This window comes from Eublepharis macularius, chromosome 12 (assembly GCF_028583425.1).
Source record: "Eublepharis macularius isolate TG4126 chromosome 12, MPM_Emac_v1.0, whole genome shotgun sequence".
In the NCBI taxonomy this organism is placed as follows: domain Eukaryota; kingdom Metazoa; phylum Chordata; class Lepidosauria; order Squamata; family Eublepharidae; genus Eublepharis; species Eublepharis macularius.
In genome coordinates this window covers 52,624,422-52,647,948 of record NC_072801.1, presented here as the reverse complement: position 1 = coordinate 52,647,948, position 23,527 = coordinate 52,624,422, and the positions used below count along the sequence as shown (strand labels likewise).

The 23,527-nt window shown below is 42.9% G+C and overlaps 2 protein-coding genes across 2 annotated transcripts; both read left to right on the top strand.

Moving 5' to 3' along the window:
- The first annotated feature begins 1,720 nt into the window (after positions 1-1,720).
- Positions 1,721-9,607, top strand: LOC129339344 (olfactory receptor 14I1-like). The gene is made up of 3 exons (XM_054993929.1): positions 1,721-1,844; positions 8,184-8,219; positions 8,667-9,607. Exons 1-3 carry the CDS (start codon positions 1,721-1,723, stop codon positions 9,605-9,607), a joined length of 1,101 nt encoding a protein of 366 aa, XP_054849904.1.
- An 11,088-nt stretch (positions 9,608-20,695) lies between these two features.
- On the top strand, positions 20,696-21,631 carry LOC129339343 (olfactory receptor 14A16-like). Its single transcript, XM_054993928.1, has one exon. It carries the CDS (start codon positions 20,696-20,698, stop codon positions 21,629-21,631), a length of 936 nt encoding a protein of 311 aa, XP_054849903.1.
- The last annotated feature ends 1,896 nt before the right edge of the window (positions 21,632-23,527 follow it).

The following is a 23,527-nucleotide window of genomic DNA, read 5'->3' as shown; positions in this document are numbered from 1 at the left end:
GCCACCCCAAGCCACCTAGAAATATGACTTGTTTTTTCCCATAGAGAACCAATGATAGTGTAGGAGGATAGTTTAGGACGGGCACCTTGTTTGGGGGGGCATAAAACGGCCCCCCAAAGTCCAATCTTTCTGAAACTTGGGAAAGAGTTAGATGAGAGTTAGGAGAAGATCTCCACCAAGTTTAGTGTGATTTGGACAGAAAACGCGCCCCCCCCCGACTCCCGGAAAGCCAGGAGAATGTTTTCTCTTTGAAAACAATGGCCGAATCAAGCCGAAATGCAAATACCAAATCGGCTTGCTCTTTTGGTTTTCCCTGAATACTGAAACAGTTTCCTGATTCAGTTAAAACTTAATCAGATTTACTGAAACAGGCAGGCCTTGCACACCCCTATGCTTGACCCAAGGTCACCCAGCTCTTTTCAAAAAGAGGAGTTGGGAATCAAACCCAACTCTCCAGATTAGAGTCTTGCTGCTCTTAATCCTTACACCAAACTGCCTATGTACATAATATGTAAATCACCACATATTATGTGAAGGGTTAATATCAAGAAAGAAATATTATATTGGATCCAGGCCAGTTTTATTCCCATGAAAACTAAGGAGCTTGTCCTCATTGGCCTGCCACTCTAAACAATAGTCTTCATGGGTCCTGCATAAAGAAAAGTTGTGCAAAGTTCAAAATATTAATATCCTCCATTAATTAATTAAAATTAGTAATTGTCCCATACCACACTCACAGCCTTACAATCTGCCTCACATGGCTGTTGTGAGGATACAGTGGAGGGGAGAAGGACAATATAAGCTACTTTGGGTCTCCATTGTAGAGAAAGGTGGAAATACAGTAAATTCATTCACACATTCAAATAAACCCTAACCCTAACCCTAACCCTAACCCTAACCCTAACCCTTATACTAGTTGCATTGGTGGCAACTTAGTTCATGAGTGTTCCTTAAACTAAATGTAAAACCTGAACCATCTGGCTTTAGGGGAGAGAGGTGCTGAAAGGAGGGACTTAGAGAGCCCATATTCACAAGGAGTGTTCAGCAAGCTCTTCTCCAGTTATTATCGAAATTTGGTCAAGATTGCAATATGGTTCTTGGAGTTATGCATTCCCAAATCCATTGCCCCCAGGAAACTCCCATTCGATGGAATTGGAGCCCCCAATTGACTTTGGCCCCGTGTAAAAATGGTGACTTGAAGGCAGGCTGCCTCCCCCCAAAAGGGCAGGGGGGTTGGCCACTGGCCGGTGGCACCCCATGTGCCTGCCTGCCAGGCCTCAGAGAGCCCACCTTCCCAAAGCCAGGGAGATGGAAGATGTCAGCGGCTGCTGGGCCTGGTGGGCTCAGGGAGGCAGTGGTGGGCCACCTCCCCTCTGGTGGGCAAGGGTTTGGCTGCTTGCTGGCAGCACCTCCCATGGAACTCAGTAAGATGGGTGATGTTGGTGGTCTTTGAACCAGGTGGGATCAGGGAGGTGGTGGCAAGCCACCTCCCATCTAGGGGGCAGGAGGTTTGGTCACTTGCCGGCAGCACCCCCCATGAGCCCATCTGCCAGGTCTCAGATGCCACCTTACTGTAGCCAGGGAGAAGGAAGTTGTCAATAGACACTGGGCTTTGTGGGCTTGCAGAGCTGGGGGAGGGTGGGTTGGCCTCTCACCAGCAGCACCCCCCATGTGCCCACCTGCCAGGCCTCAGAGAGGCTACTTTCCTGAACTCAGTAAGATGGGTGATGTCGGAGGCTGCCGCATTTACAAAATGACCCAGAAACAATCTGCTAAGAATATCCTCCAGCAAGACATGGTGGCAAATGTAGAGGCCTTGCACACACAAGCATACACTCTGATGGGTCAGAGACACCAACATATGATCACAAGATGCGGACTTTTAAAAAAAAATTATTGGATTAGAAACATTTAATATCAATTACAATCAATTTCCTTTAAATTCTTATATTCCAATTCTAACCCCCTCCCTTTCCCCCCTTTTATTGACTTCCAACAGTTTTCCAACCCTTTGTCTATTTTCCCCCTACTCATTTCAAACTTATTTTATCTATTAACCATATATTTTCACTCTCTTCTAAGCTTATCTATTATAACACAGTGCTCTCTCTATTTCCCTTCCCTTTTAACTTATCAACTAAATAATACATTCCTGGCATATATTCTTCAATAGTCATTTTAGTAGCCTGTACTCTATCTTACTCATTCTAGTCTCGTCTATATGGTACAAATAATTTGTCCCTCATTATACATAACTTTAAGTACATTATAAGCATTGCATACATTCAATATAAGTCAATCAATTTAACCCATACTCCATATGTTACTCTTTACTTCCTTCTACATATCTTATCTTCATACTATTTTAGTTATCTAATTTCTCCATTATACAACTATCTGCGAAAAATAGTCAATCATTTTAACCCATATACACATTCAGCATGAGTCAATCAATTTAACCATATTCTGTATGCTACTATATATTTCCCCCCCTTTCTTGCATTCATTCATTTTGATTATATAAATTCTCCATTATACAATTATCTGCCAGTGATGAGATTAATTAGTTTCTATCCTTATAGATCTTATAATAACACCTCTATTACTTAATACTATGTATAGTAGTCAAATAGAATAATTGCTTAGAAATTTTCAATTAACTCTCCACCCCCCGGTATAGTCACTTCCCTCTTCTTTTGTTATATTTCAGTAATTTTCAAACTGCCACAGTTCTCCTCCCACCTCCCATTTTTTCACCAAGTACTGTTTCAGCTTCTCCCAATCCGTGTTAAACTGTCCTGGATCAAGGTCTCTCAGTTTTCTTGTCATTTTATCCATCTCCGCCATGTACAGCAATTTGTAAATCCAGTCCTCAATAGTTGGCACTTCTTGTACTTTCCACTTTTGTGCGTACAAAAGTCTAGCCGCTGCTGTCATATAAAATAGTAATGTCCTGTATTGTGCTGGAATGTCCTCAATTCCCAAGTTCAGTAGCAGGGGTTCTGGGTTCTTATTAACTTGAAATTGTAGAATCTCACTTATTACTCTTATTACTTCCCCCCAGTACTGCCTAGCTACTTCGCAAGTCCACCACATGTGATACAAAGATCCTTCATGTTTTTTACACTTCCAGCATTTATTAGACGTATTCAAGTTCCCTAGCGCAATTTTCTTTGGTGTCAAATACCAACGATAAATCATTTTATAGACATTCTCTTTAATATTGGTGCATGTCGTGATCTTCAACGTATTTTTCCACAAGTATTCCCACGCCTCCATTGTTATTTCTTTGTTAAAATTTATAGCCCACTTCACCATTTGCACTTTAATTGTCTCATCTTCAGTGTACCATTTTAACAACACCTTGTAGACCTTAGAGATTTCCTTTTTGTCTTCTTGTAAAATTACTTCCTCTAATTCCGAGTTCTCCATTCTTATCCCTCCCTTTGCACAGTCGGAGTTGTAAAGATCTCAGATGGGGACTTCATAGCATCGGGGCTGATGCTGTAGCCCACACCTCACATGGTGCAGAGGCTGTTGCCGCAAAAAAACACCAGCTAGACATGGATCATTGGATGGTTAGGTACATGGGATAGATAAGTTTCTCAATAGACAGGTGCATAGCTGTATGGGATAAGTGTATAGGGTCGAGTGATGCATGAATAGATTGAATACCTTGTATTGGATTGAAAGGAGAGACAGATACCGTGTACGGGGATATTGGGGAGGCAAGTGTATTGCATTAATATCTGGGTTGTCCCAGCATTAGACAGTTGGAAAGAAAGAACCAAGGGTGGGAAGTTACCAGCTGTGGAGGCAGCCCCAAGAACTGTCTCCACTTAGAGACACGTTACCTGAGCAGACAGGACGGGCACTACTCATAACTGTGAGCCTTTCTTGTCTTCACAGAAAAGACAGGAGTAATGGGACCCATTCCCCCCCTGCTCAGAGGGGACAGAAGGTGCCCTGGATAGGGGGCACCATGCTGTACAACCACATGTGCCACAGCAGCTGAGGCGTCCCTTGTGTCCAAAAGTGGCAGCAGCTGGAGCACCCACCTTCTTGCCTTCGGGGAAAGGACAGGAGTCATGGGACCTATTTCCTCCCTGCTCAGAGGGGACAGCAGATGCCTTGAATCAGGTACACTGTGCTGTACAATCACATATTCCCAGCATCAGCCACCGGCCTAACCCTAACCCTCCTGTATCGACGTGGAGGCTGCCACCAACATCACTCACCATCCTGCCTTCGTAGAAAGGACAGGAGTCACGGGACCCATTCCCCCCTGCTCAGAGGGGACAGCCATTGCTGTCGATAGGGGGCACCATGTGGTACAACCACATGTGCAACAGCTCCTGAGCTGCCCCTTGTGTCCAAAAGTGGCAGCAGCAGATAGCACCTACCTTCCTGCCTTTATGGAAAGGACAGGAGTTGTGGGACCCATTCCCCCCTACTCAGAGGGGACAGTAGGTGCACTGTGCTGTACAATCACATGTGCCCAGCATCAGCCACCGGCCTAACACTAACCCTCCTGTGTCGAAGTGGAGGCTGCCACCAACATCACCCACCATCCTGCCTTCGCAGAAAGGATGGGAGTCACAGGACCCATTCCCCCCTGCTCAGAGGGGACAGCCATTGCTGTTGATAGGGGGCACCGTTAGGTACAACCACATGTGCAACAGCTCCTGAGCTGCCCCTTGTGTCCAAAAGTGGCAGCAGCTGATAGCACCCAGCTTCCTGCCTTCATGGAAAGGATGAGATGGGCAAGAGAAGTTGTTGGGAAGGGTCATAGTGGTTCTATTCAGGAACCATCATCTCAACATTAAAGCTGACAAGGAAAGATGTTAAGGACACTGTAGTGTGACTTCTTTCAATGAGAAAATAATATGCAAATGTTTTAAAAAGTACAAAGGACTGACTTTTTTCATATTTATTGGGTTCACAGGCAACATGCTCACTTTCAAGGAATAAAGTTGCCCTTGTCCCATCTGAAGCAAAATTTGGTTATGGTCGAAATTCCGCTGGTAGAGTTTCTTGAGAAGCCCAAGGCAAGTGAGAGCAAAACAGCAGCAAAACATGTTTATCAGAAGAAAAAAAGAAGAAAACTTCCACACAATAGTCACTGAGAAGGATCGCTACAGCAATTTGAACAAGTAGTTTGAACATTATCACACTATATTTGCAAAGCCTCCTTTTTGAAACACTCTGACCTTAAAGCCCATCCAACTCAATAGTTTAAACATATATCTTTCCATCATAGGATGAGAATGAGAGTTTATCACTCATTCAGCGTAACAAGATACATTGAACTGTAAACTTTTTTTTACTGTTCCCTCCCTAAAGTGATGAAACTTCTGAGAGGAGATTGTGAGAGGCAGGTTTTTAATATTTCTCTGTGGATTTCTGCTGTGAAGACGTGCAAGGTCTCTGGAAAGCAATTCTCTGATACATAATCAAAAGCACAAATAAGGTGTCTCTCCTAATGTTGAAGAGAGGGAAAGATGTAAGTAATTTTACAGGTAAGTAATTTTAAAATGTTCTCCAAGATCTGATAGGTGTTCAGCTGAGGGGTTTTTTTAAATTCGTTTTAAATTAATGTTGTAATACATCTTTATTGAAAGATACTTAGAAGGTAATAGGTAGTAGGTACTAAGCAGCAATACACACAGAGTGATAGCTGAATCAAACAGTTTCAAGTCCAGTAGCACCTTATAGACTAAGAAGATTTTCAGGGTATAAACCGTCAAGAGCCAAAGCTCCCATTGTCAGATATGGTATCCTTGCATTTGAAATAATATACCCTGAAAATCATCTTGTCCTTAACATGCTACTAGACTTGACTCTTGATGTTCTACTGCAGAACAACATGGCTACGCACCTAAAACTTGAATTAAAAACTATCCCAGTAATGTCTTAAATGTCCAAGAAATTCATATAATGGTTACTAAAAACTCAAGGACATCTCTGTGTTAAAGTATCCTCAACTCAAAAAGTGAGTAATTCTAACAATGGATTGGCACACCTTGCTACCCCTTCCTCCATCACAGAACCTTAACTGGCTTATATTTAGAGACACATAGTGAAATTGGTGTTAGATTTTTTGCAATTAAAACAAAATATTTCTTTATACTATGCATAACATGGAATTCACTGCCACAAAATGGTGATGTCATCCATTGGCTTAGAGTTCTTCATAAACAAATTTGTGATAGTCTATACATGACATTATGCCATAACAGGTAAATGTTCGGAAGCAATATGACTCTGAACACAAGGTGCTGATGTCAAATACTGATGGAGATGTTCCTGGTATATGCACTTCTCACAAGCATCTGTCCCACCACTGATGCAAATAGCACAAGATGGATCAAAGATTTTACTTCATTAAGGCGCCTCTAATGTCCATTTCTTCTCATTTTTAAGAGATGTGAACACTTCATGATAGAGATGAGAGAAATCTTTTAGTTAATCAAAAACAAGAAATGCATTTGTAAGTTAATACATATTTTAAATTAATATATTAATGCATTGGAAATTGGACAGCATCTTGGATGGGATCGCATGTCCCCTGTTCTGTTGCTCTTGTCAAAATGGGAGGGAATGGGCAAATCTGGCTTTTTGCACTGGCTGTTCTTTGACAAAAAATAAATAGTTCTTGTTATGGACCAAACTCTAAAACTACACAGTCTTGTCACTGGATCTTCAGCTGGACATTATAATAGTTTGCTTCAAGGTATTCCCTTATAAATCTGGATTGTTATTTAATAAGATAAGGGGCTGAATCCAACCTGTTTTACTGGTGGAGAAAAGGGGAGGAGGGGTCCCTTTTGACCACCCAGGGAGGCTATGTTGGGAATCATGGAACCTGCATGGAAGGCAGTAATGTGGGAGGGATATGTAGTAAGGAGGACAACTGGGCAAGATTGAGTGAAAAAACCTGGTTGGATTCCACCTCTGGAGTCAATAAATAATTTAAAACATTACAAGAATGTTAACAGTAAAGAATAAGCTATCATGTCTGATCAGGCACCCTTTTCATAGAGCTCTGGTTACAAGGAAGACGTCATTTGAAGAGTCCATTCTGTAGATGACAGGATTCCAATGAGCTATGTAGGCTCATGGATGCAACATATGCAAGCCTCGTGGAATAAAATAAATTTTACATTATTCTTTGGTGAGATATAGTCCTCAGTTGCACCACTGCACATGCAGTTGGATGCAGCCATCTTTCCCACTCAGTCTCGATCAATTCTTGTCTTTATTACAGCCCCCATCCAGCATGACTTTTGTACTTAACAGTCGCTGGATCCCCACCATAATCTTTGGAGTGTTCCTTCTTTTGTCCCTAGCAGAAAACATGACTGGATCCAACCATGGTGTCATAGAAAAGTGAATGATGATATCCTGTCAGGTCTGTAATAGAAAGTGTTTCAAAGCATTTACATGCTACAGGTACACCTCAGTCCTGGCTACTGCAAGTTTTCATTGTGGATACAGGTAGAGGTCATCCATGCACTCAAGGATTGTATTAATCCACCTTGTATGTTGCAGGCTAAGACTGCAATCCTTTGCACACTTCTCTGGAAGTAATTTTTGAAAGACTGAGGGCCAAGCTACACATGACGAATGACACTTGAACGGCAAGTGGATTGAGTGGAGGGCAAGTGAACAGGGAGAAATACACTTGCTGTTCAAGTGTCATCCGTCATGTGTAGCTTGGCCCTATAACTTCCAATTAAGCAATCTATGCACAAGAAGATAACCAAAAGACAACACATAATTCTTCACTGCTTTGTCCCATAAACTTTTTTTTCTCTGACATCTAAAGACCAATTGGCTGATTAATGTGAGGAGTTCAAAACTTGTAACTTTTCATGAAGAAACGTACTTTAAGCAATGTGTTGGAATGAATGTCTAGCGTTTGCAAACAGGGTAGGCTGTATGTTCAGACACATGTACTTTCAGGGACAAACTCTTATCACTGGATCATATGTGAAAAAGCACTACTATATTTTCTCTTTCTTTTATATGTCAGGAAAACTGTTCAAGTGGAACAGAAATATAATATGCCACTAGTATTGTAGTCTTTGTTACCAAGACCCTTCTCAGTGCAGAGGTTACAGCAATGATACTCAGTGATTTGTGTGCCATCATGGGTGGCTCTGTGACGTGGCTCAACTGAGCACCATGTGGAATCCAACCCATATTGCAAGAAAATGGCTTGTGGTTTGCAGGTAGTTCTTTTCTTGAAACAGCCACTGCTGGGGAGGAATGTACAAGCCTCACGACAAGGATGAAGTTAAATATATTATTTTTGCTTGACGGTGATTGTGAAAAGCGGCTCTCCACAAGCCATTATCAGAATACACCAAGTAAGAGTGTTAGTTTTGGAATGCAGAAAGCTACATTTCAACCCATCATAGGCGGATGGAGTATAATTTCGATGAACAAATAACATATACAGGAAAGATATCTGCGAACAGAAATGAGATAATTTTCCATTTTAATTAAAAGAGGGTTAATTCATGTGTTAAATTTTGTACAACTATTTTTTTTCATATGATTTTCAGAATAAATTTCAAGTGGCTAAAAATAAATGTCTTCATCTGCTCTTTTATTCAAAATCATGTTCTCTTTTCTCTCTACAGATTATTTTTTCATAGAAGAAATGTTAAATGAAACAGCTGTCACAGAATTCTTACTTACGGGATTTTCTGATATCCGAGACCTAGAGATCTTAGGTTTTGTGATATTTCTCTCCATTTACTCCACCGCCGTAACGGGTAATCTTCTTCTTGTCCTGACTATAATCCAGAATCGCCACCTGCATAGCCCTATGTATTACTTCCTGGGGAATTTGTCAGTGTTAGATGCCTTCTACATCTCTGTCACTGTCCCAAAATTGATGGCCATGTCACTGACAAACAACAAACTGATTTCCTTCTCTGGATGCGTGGTCCAAGTATTTTTAGTTATTACATTTGCGGGTTCTGAGTTGTCCTTTCTCACTGTGATGGCTTATGACCGTTATGTCGCCATCTGTCATCCTCTGCAGTACATGCTGGTCATGAAATGGAATGCATGTTTCCAAATGGCAGCTTCTGCTTGGATCTGTAGTTTAATCTATGCAGTCGTACAAACAGCTAACACATTTAAGTTACATTTCTGTAGGTCAACTATAAAACAATTCTTCTGTGACATTCCCCAGTTATTAATCATTTCATGTACTGATACAACAGCTAACTTGTGGCTTATTGTTGCCGTCATGATTAGTCTGGGGTCGTTTTGTTTCTTTTTCATATTAGTTTCTTATGGGTTCATCTTCTCTACAGTGTTCAAGATGCAGTCAGCCCAGGCCAGGTACAAAGCCTTTTCTACCTGCATTCCACACTTGATTGTGTTCTGCTTGTTTCTTTCTACTGGCATGTTTTCTTACTTCAGGCCCAAATCCATGTCCTCCCCATCTGTAGACCTTTTAGCAGCTGTCTTATACGTAGTCTTGCCACCACTCATGAATCCCATAATCTATAGCCTGAGAAACAAAGAGATCCAAGAGGCCATGCAGAAAATATCAAAGAAGGTATTTGGATTTCAGCTGGTCATCTGATAAACCTCCCAGTGACAATAATCTAGTTCAAACTGCTTTTGTGAATTCTTATGAGGACTGATGAAGAATCCTTATGAGGAATGATGAATTTAAATAGACGTGTTATTTCTGTGATATGCAATACAATCACTACGTTTTATTGACATCATCTTATTTACATCGGAATAGTGATAATAAACTTGTGTACTTTCAGAATTATATTAGACTCCATGTATATGAAAAACTAGTGTATTACATATTTACTTACTGTTATCTATTTACTTTTGAATGACAACAATAAACTCATGTATCTACAAAACTGATATTAGAGTACATGTACATGGAAGAGTAACGTGTTACAGAATATGAACATTTTTATGTTTTATGTCCAAAAGGTTGACTTCTCTTTGTTCATGTAAATAATAATAGCAACAACAACAACAACAACAACAAACATTCAAATTACATGCTGAACTCTAGGGCAAGTTAATGCCCACTCAGAGAAGTTAACAAAGTGTGTTATTATTATCCTCTCAACAATCACCATGTGAGATGGGTGTAGCTATGAGAGCCCCGGAAAGCTATGCTTGACTAGGGGTGTGTAATTCGGCATTTTGATTAGGTTAAAGTTACTGAATCAGGGCTGTTTCAGGTTTTTTCAGTATTACCGAAACTTTTTCTGAATACTGAAAAATTTCGGTAATACTGAATCAGAGATTTCCAAATTGATTTGGCCATTGTTTTCAAAGAGAAAACATTCTCCTGGCTTTCTGGGAGTCTGGGGGGAGGGGGTGTTTTCTTTCTAAATCACACCAAACTTGGTGGAGGACTTCTCCTAACTCTCCTCTAACTACCCCTCAAGTTACAGGTGCCCCCATCCTCCTATACTTTCCATGGTTCTCTATGGGGAAAAAAACAGTCATCTTTCTAGGTGGCTTGGGGTGGCATTTTGCAAGCAAAATGCAACCAACTTTCAGAGGACCTTCTTCCACCTGTCCTCCCACCCTCCAACAAGTTTCAGGCAGATTCCACTGGGGGGGCATATAATGGCCTCAAAAAGGTGCCCCTATGCACCTCCACTCCACTATTCCCTATGGGGGAAATAAGAGAGGCTTGTCTGGCTAGGGGTGGCATTTTGCATGCAAAATTCCCCCCAAAACTTCAATGGACCTCCTCCTACCTGACCTCCCTCCCTCCACCAAGGCTCAACCAGATCCCACTTTGGGGGGACATTTTATGGCCTCCCAAAGATGCTGCTCTTAGCCCCCCCTTTCTCCATTATTTCCTATGGGGGAAATAAGAGAGGCTTGTCTGGCTAGGGGTGGTATTTTGCATGCAAAATGCCCCCAACCTTCAGGGGCCCATCTCCCACCTGTCCTCCCACCCTCCACCAAGGCCCAGGCTGATCTCACTTTGGGGGCCATTTTATGCCCCCCCCGCCACACCACTTTGTCTTTCTACTGTGGGGAAGACTTCCACACCATAGAAACACATGGGATTGGGGCTGCCAATGGCCATAGCCACAGTCCACCTCCACCCAAACTGCCAAATACCACACACACCCTCCCCAAAACCTAACCTCCCCTGTCCTGTGGCCAGCCACTTTCTATTGATTCCTCTTATGGGAAAATCTCCCACAGCAGGAACCCACGGAATGTGGCATCTATGGCCACAGGAGCAGTCCCCCTTTTAAATTCACCCACCCACAGCCCCACACTGACTTAATGACACCCTCCTCAACATTCCCACACTGGCCACTACTCCAGGAGCAGGCTGGCCAGCCATCCCCCATTGTTCCCTGTGATGCAAACTTTTACACTCTCTTTCCCAAGGCAATTCTGCACAGCCCAGGGGTGCCACAATGGTGGGCACACTCCTGAGTGTGAGCTTGTCCCTGTGAAAGAGCACCTGAAGCACAGACACCCTCCCCCAAATTCCCCCACCACCAACAGAAATGGCTGGCCAGCCAGCCCCATTGTTCCCTATGATGGGAACCAACTGCACAACAAACAATAAAACACAAGCACACACTGAATAAAGTTTTTTTTCTAATTCACTTTCAAAGTACAAGTAGGCAAACCATTGTGACACATTACACCAGCAGTCCCCCACACAGAAAATAACACAACTCACTTAACATCAGAGAACCACAAAAACACAGTTCCTGGCAAAAACACTTTATTTCTTTAACAGCTATAGGTCACACAGAAGTGGGGTACACCAAAGGGCATTCCAGCATTCCCCTACACAAAAATAACTCGCTTTACATTAAAGAATCACAGAAATGCAATTCCTGTGAAAAACCCTTTATTTCTTGTACAGCTTTAGATTACACAGGAGGGGGGCACACCAAAGGGCATGGCAGCAGTATCTTACACAAAAATAACACAACTCACTTCACATTAAAGAATCACCCAAAACACAATTGATGTCAAAAACACTTTGTTTCTTTAACTGCTTTAGATTACACAGTAGGATGGTACAACAGGGCATAAAAGCAGTCTACTACACAAAAATAACACAACTCACTTCACATCAGAGAATCACCCAAACACAATTGCTGTCAAAAACGGTGATGTGAGTTGTGTTATTTTGTGTAGTGGTGTGGCAGGATAACAACCTTTGGGGGGCATAAAATGCCCCCCCAAAGTGGGATCAGCTTGGATCTTGGTGGAGGGTAAGAGGACAGGTAGGAGATGGGCCCCTGAAGTTTGAGGGCATTTTGCATGCAAAATGCCATCCCTAGCCAGACAAGCATCTCTTATTTCTCCCATAGGAAATAATAGAGAAAGGGGGGGCTAAGTGCAGCATCTTGGGGAGGCCATAAAATGGCCCCCCCAAAGTGGGATCTGCTTGGGCCTTGGTAGAGGGTGGGAGGACAGGTGGGAGATGGGCCCCTGAGGTTTGGAGGCATTTTGCATGCAAAATGCCACCCCAAGCCACCTAGAAAGATGACTTGTTTTTCCCCATAGAGAACCATGGAGAGTATAGGAAGATGGGGCACCATGTCTGGGGGGGCATAACATGGACCCCCAAAGTCCAATCTTTCTGAAACTTGGGGGATAGTTAGATGAGAGTTAGCAGAAGGTCTCCACCAAGTTTGATGTGATTTGGACAGACCCCCCCCCCAGACTCCCAGAAAGCCAGGAGAATGTTTTCTCATTGAAAACAATGGCCGAATCAAGCCGAAATGTGAATACCAAATCGGCTTGCTGTTTTGGTTTTTCCTGAATACCGAAACGGTTTCCTGATTCAGTTAAAACCTAATCAGATTTACTGAAACAGGCAGGCCTTGCACACCCCTATGCTTGACCCAAGGCCATCTAGCTGTTTTCAAAAAGAGGAGTTGGGAATCAAACCCAACTCTCCAGATTAGAGTCCTACTACTCTTAATCCTTACACCAAACTGCCTATGTACATAATATGTAATTCACCACATATTATGTGAAGGGTTAATATCAAGAAAGAAATATCATATTGGATCCAGGCCATTTTTATTCCAGTGAAAACTAAGGAGCTTGTCCTCATTGGCCTGCCACTCTAAACAATAGTCTAGGGGCCATGGGTCCTGCATAAAGAAAAGCTGTGCAAAGTTCAAAATATTAATATTCCCATTAATTAATTAAAATTAGTAATTGTCCCGTACCACACTCACAGCCTTACAATCTGCCTCACATGGCTGTTGTGAGGATACAGTGGAGGGGAGAAGGACAATATAAGCTACTTTGGGTCTCCATTGTAGAGAAAGGTGGAATATAAATGAAGTAAATACATTCACACTTTTCAATAAACTCAGTTCCTCATTTTAATCTATCAACATTCTCAGTGGTCCTTCCCAGCTAATAAAGGCATTTCACAGTGTATTTAACACACCCCTTATACTAGTTGCATTGGTGGCAACCTAGTTCATGAGTGTTCCTTAAACCAAATGTAAAACCTAAACCATCTGGCCTTAGGGGAGAGAGGTGCTGAAAGGAGGGACTTAGAGAGCCCATATTCACAAGGAGTGTTCAGCAAGCTCTTCTCCAGTTATTATCGAAGTTTGGTCAAGATTGCAATATGGTTCTTGGAGTTATACATTCGCAAATCCATTGCCCCCAGGAAACTCCCATTCGATGGAATTGGAGCCCCCAATTGACTTTGGCCCCGTGTAAAAATGGTGGACTTGAAGGCAGGCTGCCTCCCCCCAAAAGGGCAGGGGGGTTGGCCACTGGCCAGTGGCACCCCATGTGCCTGCCTGCCAGGCCTCAGAGAGCCCACCTTCCCAAAGCCAGGGAGATGGAAGATGTCGGCGGCTTCCAGGCCTGGTGGGCTCAGGGAGGCAGTGGTGGGCCACCTCCCCTCTGGTGGGCAAGGGTCTGGCTGCTCGCTGGCAGAACCTCCCATAGAACTCAGTAAGATGGGTGATGTTGGTGGTCTTTGAACCAGGTGGGATCGGGGAGGTCGTGGCAAGCCACCTCCCATCTAGGGGGCAGGGGGTTTGGTCACTTGCTGGCAGCACCCCCCATGAGCCCATCTGCCAGGTCTCAGATGCCACCTTACTGTAGCCAGGGAGAAGGAAGTTGTCGATAGCCACTGGGCTTTGTGGGCTTGCAGAGCTGGGGGGGTTGGCCTCTCACCAGCAGCACCCCCCATGTGCCCACCTGCCAGGCCTCAGAGAGGCTACTTTCCTGAACTCAGTAAGATGGGTGATGTCGGAGGCTTCCGCATTTACAAAATGACCCAGCAACAATCTGCTAAGAACACCCTCCAGCAAGACATGGTGGCAAATGTAGAGGCCTTGCACACACAAGCACACACCCTGGTGGGTCAGAGACACCAACGTACGTTCACCAGATGGGGACTTCCTAGCATCAGGGCTGATGCTGTTGCCCACACCTCACATGGTGCAGAGGCTGTTGCTGCAAAAAAACACCAGCTAGACATGGATCATTGGACGGTTAGGTACATGGGATAGATAGGTTTCTCAATAGACAGGTGCATAGCTGTATGGGATAAATGTATAGGGTCGAATGATGCATGGATACATTGAATACCTGTATTGGATTGAAAGGAGAGACAGATACCGTGTATCTGATATTGGGGAGACAAATGTATTGCATTAATATCTGAGTTGTCCCAGCATTAGACAGTTGGAAAGAAAGAACCAAGGGTGGGAAGTTACCAGCTGTGGAGGCAGCCCCAAGAACTGTCTCCACTTAGAGACACGTTACCTGAGCAGACAGGATGGGCACTACTCATAACTGTGAGCCTTTCTTGTCTTCACAGAAAAGACAGGAGTAACGGGACCCATTCCCCCCCTGCTCAGAGGGGACAGCAGGTGCCCTGGATAGGGGGCACCATGCTGTACAACCACATGTGCCACAGCAGCTGAGGTGTCCCTTGTTTCCAAAGGCGGTAGCAGCTGGAGCACCCACCTTCTTGCCTTCGTGGAAAGGACAGGTGTCTTGGGACCCATTTCCTCCCTGCTCAGAGGGGACAGCAGATGCCTTGAATCAGGTACACTGTGCTGTACAATCACATGTTCCCAGCATCAGCCACCGGCCTAACCCTAACCCTCCTGTGTCGATGTGGAGGCTGCCCCCAACATCACTCACCATCCTGCCTTCGTGGAAAGGACGGGAGTCACGGGACCCATTCCCCCCTGCTCAGAGGGGACAGCCATTGCTGTTGATAGGGGGCACCGTTAGGTACAACCACATGTGCAACAGCTCCTGAGCTGCCCCTTGTGTCCAAAAGTGGCAGCAGCTGATAGCACCCAGCTTCCTGCCTTCATGGAAAGGATGAGATGGGCAAGATAAGTTGTTGGGAAGGTTCATAGTGGTTCTATTCAGAGAGGGCGAGGCTAAAAGAGGGAACGGGAAGTTGTCAGGGAGAGGACACGATGGGCAGAATGTCATGGGGAAGGGTCATATTGGTTCCTTCCAGAGAAGGAGAGGTTGAAAGAGGGAACGGGAACTTGACTGGGAGGACAAAGGGTTACCAGCCACATTGCAGAGCAGGACTGGGAAGACCCAAACATTTGTGAGCCATCAGCTGAGAAAACCACTTGAGCTTGGCCTCAGACCTTGGAAGGCATCCCAGGAACTGAGAGGGGCTAGTCCACAACACTACCACTCCCAGATACCTGACCAAATCAGGCAAAGACAATATTCAATGTGAGCCCTCAGCAGAGGTGGCCACTGAGCTTGGCCCTCAGCCTTGGAAGCAGCCCCAGGGACTGAGGGGGACTAGAGCACAACACCAGCACTCACAGAAACCTGACCTGAGCAGCTGCAGGACAGGTAATAACATTAAATTGCTTTGCCCCAGAGCCAGTCAGTGGGCCAGAGATCTTGTGGCTGTTGCAGAGAAGCTTTGCCTAGAACCACAGTAGAATGGGTGGCTCGCATCCCAGGTAGGTCAAGGTCCATGGAGGGATATCTAAGCAGGTGGAGGTAGACCTTAACAAAGGTCAACATATCCACCAGGTCCGGGTGCATATGTGCATGGCGGGGACGGAGGAGGTCTCCCAGGTGGGAGAACACTTGCTTGCTCTGCACGCTGGTGGGAGGGCAGGACAGGATATTGGTTGCCACAATGGACAGGTCTGGCCATATGGCTGATTTTCTTGCCCATTACTCCAACGGGTTGGCCTGGGAGGGTTCGGTGGGCTCCACAAGGTACTCTTGCACCATGGACCCTGCCAAGTCCTCCACTGAGAGAGATGTGCCCACTGGGCTGTGGCCAACCACACAGCCCTCAGACAAGGAACAGAAATCATGTGGTCTCATTTCTGTGGGTTTCTCCTGGCTTGGCTCTTTTCCCACCTCCTCCCCCTCTTTGTCCTCCTCTGCTGCTTGCCCCTTGCCCCTGCCCGGTTTCCTTCATCTTGTCTTCACTGCCTGGAAACCAAACACTGCTCTACGAAGATACTTTTTCCAGTGCTGCATCTCACCCCCTCACCCCCCCCCCGGCATGATGATACTTCCCTTCATACGAGGTTTACAGAGGGAGGCCATTTGGTACAGCACCTCATGGTGCAGAGGATGCAAGCACTTGGCCCCGCATGCCTGCATCCTCCTCACAAAGTCCCTGACCCTGGGGAGCAGCAATTCCTCATGCTCAAGCTCCTTGGCCAGGAACTGGTCGAGCCCTTAGATCAGGGGGATGACCTGATTCAGGTTGGCCTTGTACAAGCACAAGAGCTTGGTGTCCTCCTTAAAGGGTTTCAGCAACCGAGACATTGGGCAAGGACTGTCCATTCCACGGAGCTGAGGCTGAGCTCCTCTCACTTCCTCAGAAGGACTGTTGATGACAGGATGTCCTGGAATGGACCCTTCTGCTCCACCAGACAACATATCATGTCACAAGTGGAGTTTCAGTGTGTGGGCAGGACCTGATAGAGGTAATGCTCTGTGTCCCTCCCTCCCCCTGCCTATGGAGCAGCTTGCAGAAAGAGTTGACACTGCGGGAATAGTGGGAAGCTATTCCCACTATTCCCACAGTGGGAACCACTGAAAACATGGGATGCGAACTAGGTACTTTTTTCATTCATTTATTTTGGTTTACGACCAGCTTTAAACTAGTAAAATAAGACATTCCCTTATTTGGTAAGAATTATACAAGTTAAAACTTCAGTTAAATTAGTACAAATATAAATATTATAAAATCTAATTAGCATACATCACATATCTTACAACAGTTATCATAAACATAAATATAGCCCCGCTTAAACACTTTAAAATTAGAAAGCAGAGATCTTAAACAGCCACCATATGGTAACCTCCTAAAGTTGTCTGAATTAAAGCCCAGATATGCCTAGTTGGTGTTTGTTGCATAATTTGATCACCATCGCACAAAATGTAGCTGTTGCCTTAGTAGTGGCTAAAGATTCACTGTGTGTCACTGTGTCAGCTCTATTTATAATTGAAAAAATGGTCTGAGCTCGAATTTCTTTATAGAGGGGACTGCAAAAAAAACATGTCCCATGGTTTCTACCACATACCACATCCAGGGGGCAGGGACAGATCCTCTCAGAATATGGAATCTTTTCATATCTCCCCTCCAAGATCATTGAAGACATGACACTACGTCTTGCCAATGTAAAAGCCCTCCTATGGGAGGGAAAATCTAGGAGTTTGAGATATTGGGCCATATTCATACTAAATTTGGTCGCATCAGGAGCCCTAAATCCAAGAGATCTCATTAGGTCTTGTTGGCGTTCTAAATCACAGATTCTTTGTTTAATTGTGAGCTTTGCCTGGTCAATAGTTTGTATTAGAAGGGTACTGATAGAGAGGCCCACTCTTTCCAGACTTCCCTCAACGATATGCAGTCATCTCGGCAGGTAGGTGTCTTGCATTGCGAGAGGAAGGAGGCCCTTTGGGTTCCTGCTAATTTTAATCCATTGAAAAGCAGAAGCCAACAAAATCCTTGCCTCAGTTCTCATTAATCCTGTTTCTAAATGAAGGAGGGAATTAGGGACACCTGGAGGGACTTGTAGAATGGCACGCAGGAATTTAGATTGTATCCTTTCTAGAGATTTCTGACTTGTTGCCGAGATATCAATAGGAGTGCCATACAGGAGATGAGCTATTACTTTAGCCTGAAAGAGTTTCAGTGCAGCAGGAACATAAAGAGCCCCTTTAGCATGAAAGAATCTCAGTATTGCATGCGTAGTTTTCTCAGCGTTCTTTGCTCTCAAATTGCAATGTGCTGCATTAGATCCGTTTTCCTGAAACACTACCCCGAGGTAGGTGAATCTGTTGACTTGCTCAATTCTGTTCCCTTTCATCGATCATGTTCTCTTTTTGAGGCACCTACCAAAAGTCATAACTTTAGTTTTATCATAATTGATAGTAAGATGTTCTTTTTCACAATAGGTGGCAAAACTACCAAGTGCCCTACCAAGGCCCAACAGGGTCCTTGATAGAAGGAGTGCGTCATCTGCATATAATAGGATCAATATATGACACTGACCTAATTTTGGAGGGTGAGAATCAGTATTTAACAGGCAGTTAACCACATCACTCAAATAAAGGTTACATAAACCGGGGTCTAAAAGACAGCCTTGTCTGACTCCCTTAAAGGTTTTAATGTGTTCTGTAAGGAGTCCTAGGGGACTGTATCTCACTCTCAAGGTAGAATCTTTATGTAGAGCATGAATAAGAAAGAGTAATCTCCTGTCTATATTGCTGCTCTCTAACTTTTTCCATAGTCTTGATCTTGATATAGAGTCGAAAGCTGCCTTTAGATCAATAAAGGCAGCATACAGTGAGGCAGGACCTCTAGCTGAATATTTTTCAATTAAATGTCGAAAGATCAGACAGTGCTCCATGGTCGATCTTTCTGCTCTGAAGCCAGCTTGTTCCTTTGGTATAATCTCTTCTTGCTCCAACCATATTTCTAATTTACCTAGTAAGTGCCTTGCATATGGTTTGCTAATAATACTTAGGAGGCTGATAGGTCTATAATTGGCAGGATCAGTTTTCCTCCCCTTTTTTATATATAGGCACTACAATTGCAGTTCTCCATTGATCTGGGATAAGACCAGAATTGTCAATATACGTGAATAGTACTGCTAGAAACTGGGCCCACCAAGTATACAATGTGTTTGTATACTTACCTGGCAGGGGAGACACCTTGAACCAGGTACTGAGACGATGGAAAGACCAAGTGTGATCTTGTCCAGCATCTCCATAGGTCAGAAATTATTTGACAGTACATAACACACACAGTTCTTTCCTCCACTATTTCATGAAACTTCAGAGAAGTGTGTGCCATATAACATTTCTAATTTGTTTACTTAATTTATTCTGATGAGACATAACAGACTCTAGGGAACAAGTTTTTAAATTTAGTAATAAGAATAGTAATGGGTGAAATCTGCTCCACATCACCATTTCTTTCTCCTGAAAGGAATAGCTCAGTACATAGAGGGAAAGTGAAGAGTAATCTTATAATATTGTTCTATGAAGTATGTGGTCACTGGAGTGTTTTGTTTGTAAATGTGCAGCAAACCTTTCAAGAAGTAGAAGAGATGGTCAAAGAAACTAAATATCAATGAACACAGAGCCCTGGTTGAATCAGAAAGTGTCTGCGTGATACAACAGATATTCAAGGTGCTTAAATAATGGTTATTAAAACTGGGACATTGTGTGTATAAATAATGTTTACACCCTCTGATAATATATGGAATTCATAACCATGAAATGTTGTGACAGTAGATTTTTTAAAAATAGATTAGATAGAGTCATAGAGAATACTTCTATCAATGTCTGTTAAGTATGATAGTTAACTATGCAGAGTACGTTTGGACACCAAAGGCTAAGTCCAAATAACAGGGAAAGAAAATTTTCCATACTCTATGTCTGGGCAAACCGTTTCTGAACTTTCCTGGGAACAGGCAAGACGAAACTAGAATAGGTGAGTCATTGATGTGACCCAATAAGGCATTTTTCATGTGCTTTTAGAATGATTTTTGAATTACTCTGTACCTATACAATAGTGGCGAAAATAATTTCAAAAGGCAAGAAATGTACCCGGATTGCATGTGAGTATTCATGTAGTGGAGCCACTGTGCGTTAAAAATTGCAGAGGGAACCATAGCTGGATTTAAATCAACCTTGTAGAACTGGTATATCTTTTGTTGTTGCTGCTGCTGTTGTTTTTAAACTTCATATAATTGAACAGGCACTTATATTTTGCCATGCTTACTTTTGACGAACATATTAAAAAGCAACCTTTTGGGGGAAATTCCTAACAGAACCATTAGTACTATTAAGTAATGGTTTACTTTAGCCCAGATGAGAATGGTTGCTTCAGATGAGAAGGTAAAGCCTGTTTTTCTGTAGAGTCTTTGGGCCAAGCTACACATGACGAATGACACTTGAACGGCAAGTGGATTGAGTGGAGGGCAAGTGAACAGGGAGAAATACACTTGCCGTTCAAGTGTCATTCGTCATGTGTAGCTTGGCCCAATGTTCTCTATGTGATCTGGGACCCCGGATTACTGCCCCAAATTCCAATCATGATGGTACAAATGGCAAAAAATTGCTTCTTCATTATCTCTATTTCTCAATGACGCATTTCCTTTTCTTTACTACAAGGGTTCATTTCAGCGAGGAAATGAGGAATCAAACAACTGTCACAGAATTCTTCCTTTTGGGATTTTCTGAAGTCCGAGAGCAACAGATTCTACATTTTGTGGTGTTTCTTTCTATTTACTTGGCAGCCCTGATGGGGAACTTCCTTCTCATCCTGACTGTGGCCCAGAATCAGTCCCTTCATAGCCCCATGTATTTCTTCCTTGCTAACCTCTCCTTATCAGATGTTTGTTATATCTCTATTGCTGTCCCCAAATCCATGGTGATTTCGATGACAAACAACAAACGGATTTCTTTCTCTGGGTGTGTTATGCAAATTTTTTCTGTTGTAACATGTGCAAGTGCTGAGTTGACTTTTCTCTCCGTCATGGCTTATGACCGCTATGTAGCCATTTGTCATCCTCTTCAATACATGATCATCATGAACTGGAATGCTTGCGTCCAAATGGCAGCAGCTTCTTGGATCTTTAGCCTAATGAATGCTGTTCTGCACACTGCAAACACATTCAGATTACAATTTTGCACCTCCAATATCAAACAATTTTTCTGTGATATCCCTCAATTATTAATGATATCTTGCACTGATACAACAGCCAATATGGTAGTTATTCTAATTGAAACAATTATTGTTGACTCATTTTGCTTTGTTTACATCTTAGCTTCTTATGGGTTCATCTTCTCTGCAGTGTTTAAAATTCCTTCAGCCCAGGCCAGGTACAAAGCCTTTTCTACCTGTGTTCCACACTTGACTGTGTTTTGCTTGTTTCTTTCTACAGCTGTGTTTTCTTACTTCAGACCAAAATCTTTATCTTCACCACAGGTGGACCTTCTGGCAGCTGTATTGTACACTGTTTTGCCCCCACTCCTGAATCCTATTATTTATAGCTTGAGAAACAAAGAGATGCAAATGGCCATGCAGAAAATGTCAAAGAAGATGTTTTCATTCCACTTGATCTAATACACATCCCAAAGAATTCCCATTTGATACTAATGCGAATAGCTCAGGCGTACTAGTATGGCTACTGATGAATTCACATAGGTTTTCTACCGTTTACAATGAATCCTCTCCAATACACAATAACTAGGAACTGAAGTGCCTGTTGCCAAATGGCAGCTTTATCTAGGTTCAGCAGCACAATCTATGCTGTCATGTTTACAGGAAATGCATTTAGGCTGCTTTTTGGAGGTCTAATATTGCTTTGATTCAACACTGAGGTGCTCCTTCTTGCTGATGCATTCATTATGGGGTTATTTTGTTTATGTATATATATTAGCTTCTTATAAGTCTGTTTTCGCCACTGTTTTAAAGAGTCTGTCATCTCAGGTGAGAAACAAATCTGATTGTGATGGTCTTCAGCTTGTTATTTATTCTACTTTTTTCTTACTTGAAGCTGCAGTGCACCTGCTGGCTGTATTTCTGTACACAGAATTACCACTGCTTCTGAATCTCATCATTTATACTCTGAGAAATGGGCCATTTCCACTCACGTTGAATAATGCACTTTCAATACACTTTCGCAATCCTTTAGAAGTGGATTTTTTATTCCACACATGGAAAATCAGTTTCAAATGTTCACTAAAGAGTATTGAAAGTGGATTATCTAACATGTGTGGAAACAGCCACAGACTGATCCTAATGGCCTTGCAGAAACTGTCAAAAAGCTGTTTTGATTTCACTTGGTGTTCTGATAAATGTTCCAGTGAGGAGATACTGACATATACTAATGCAAATAGTTTATTTGTACCATTTTGCTATTGATGAAGTCAAATTGTTAGGAAGTATCTATACACAATGTAATTACTACTTTTTAAACTATCTAAATGATGACAATTAATTAATACATCTATAAAATTAATGACAGATTCCCTGTGTATGGAAATCTTAGCCTGTGGGGTATTTTTTTTTAAAGAAGAGCTAATGTTTTAGTGTTTATACAGGACTATACTCTTGCTTTCCAAATGAACTCACAGTCTGTTAAGAACTGTGATGACATTTTGTTGCATGTGTTGATTGGCTCATAGATGTTACAATAGTAACATTACCCAATCAATATGAATGGTTTAGATTTTATTAACGGATTTTTTAAAAAAAACTATTCTATGTTTATATATAGTATATTATTATTATAAAAGTAATTGTAAAGCAAAGGAAAATAAGGAATACTAAAAGCCAAGATTTTTTAAAAAATAAATTACAGTTGTTCATAAAAAGTGATTGGAAAGACTCTCACACCTTATTGTTCCAAAACATAACAAATGTTATGAATGTTTCTGTGGAGAAAAAAAATTGTTATAACTTTGCATCCTGTTACTGGAACTGCTCTTTTTGAATGGGGAATTAGCTACAGCAGTCCGGAACTAAATTTAGTGCGGATCTAACCAATCTATACCAGGGTCCCTTAATCAGACACTCACGTGATAAAGAGGCAGACTACAAATATTCAATCCATAACGTGTATTTACTAATAATGTGGCATAAGCCTGAACTTGCACACACATACAAGATTACATACAAGAACTAGGAAAGTACAGAGTAGGAAAATAGAGATGGTTGCATGAGCAGGTACCCCAGATGAGGCAGGCTTCCATGGAGGCAGGGAAACAGCATATAAAACACAGTCCAGAGTAGGGAACAAGCACAGTCCATGGTAGATGGCAAGGCAGGCAGGGAGCACACGTGTAGTGGAGTCCAAACACACAGGAAGGTCCAGATATAGGCTTGGGCAAGGCTGCCCAGAAAGAGAGTCCTTAGTGTAGTTGTCCAGACAGGGATTCAGGAAACTGACACAGTTTATTGCAGCAGCAGGATAACTAGCAAGCAGGCAGGAAACTGACACGTGTATTAAAGTGCACA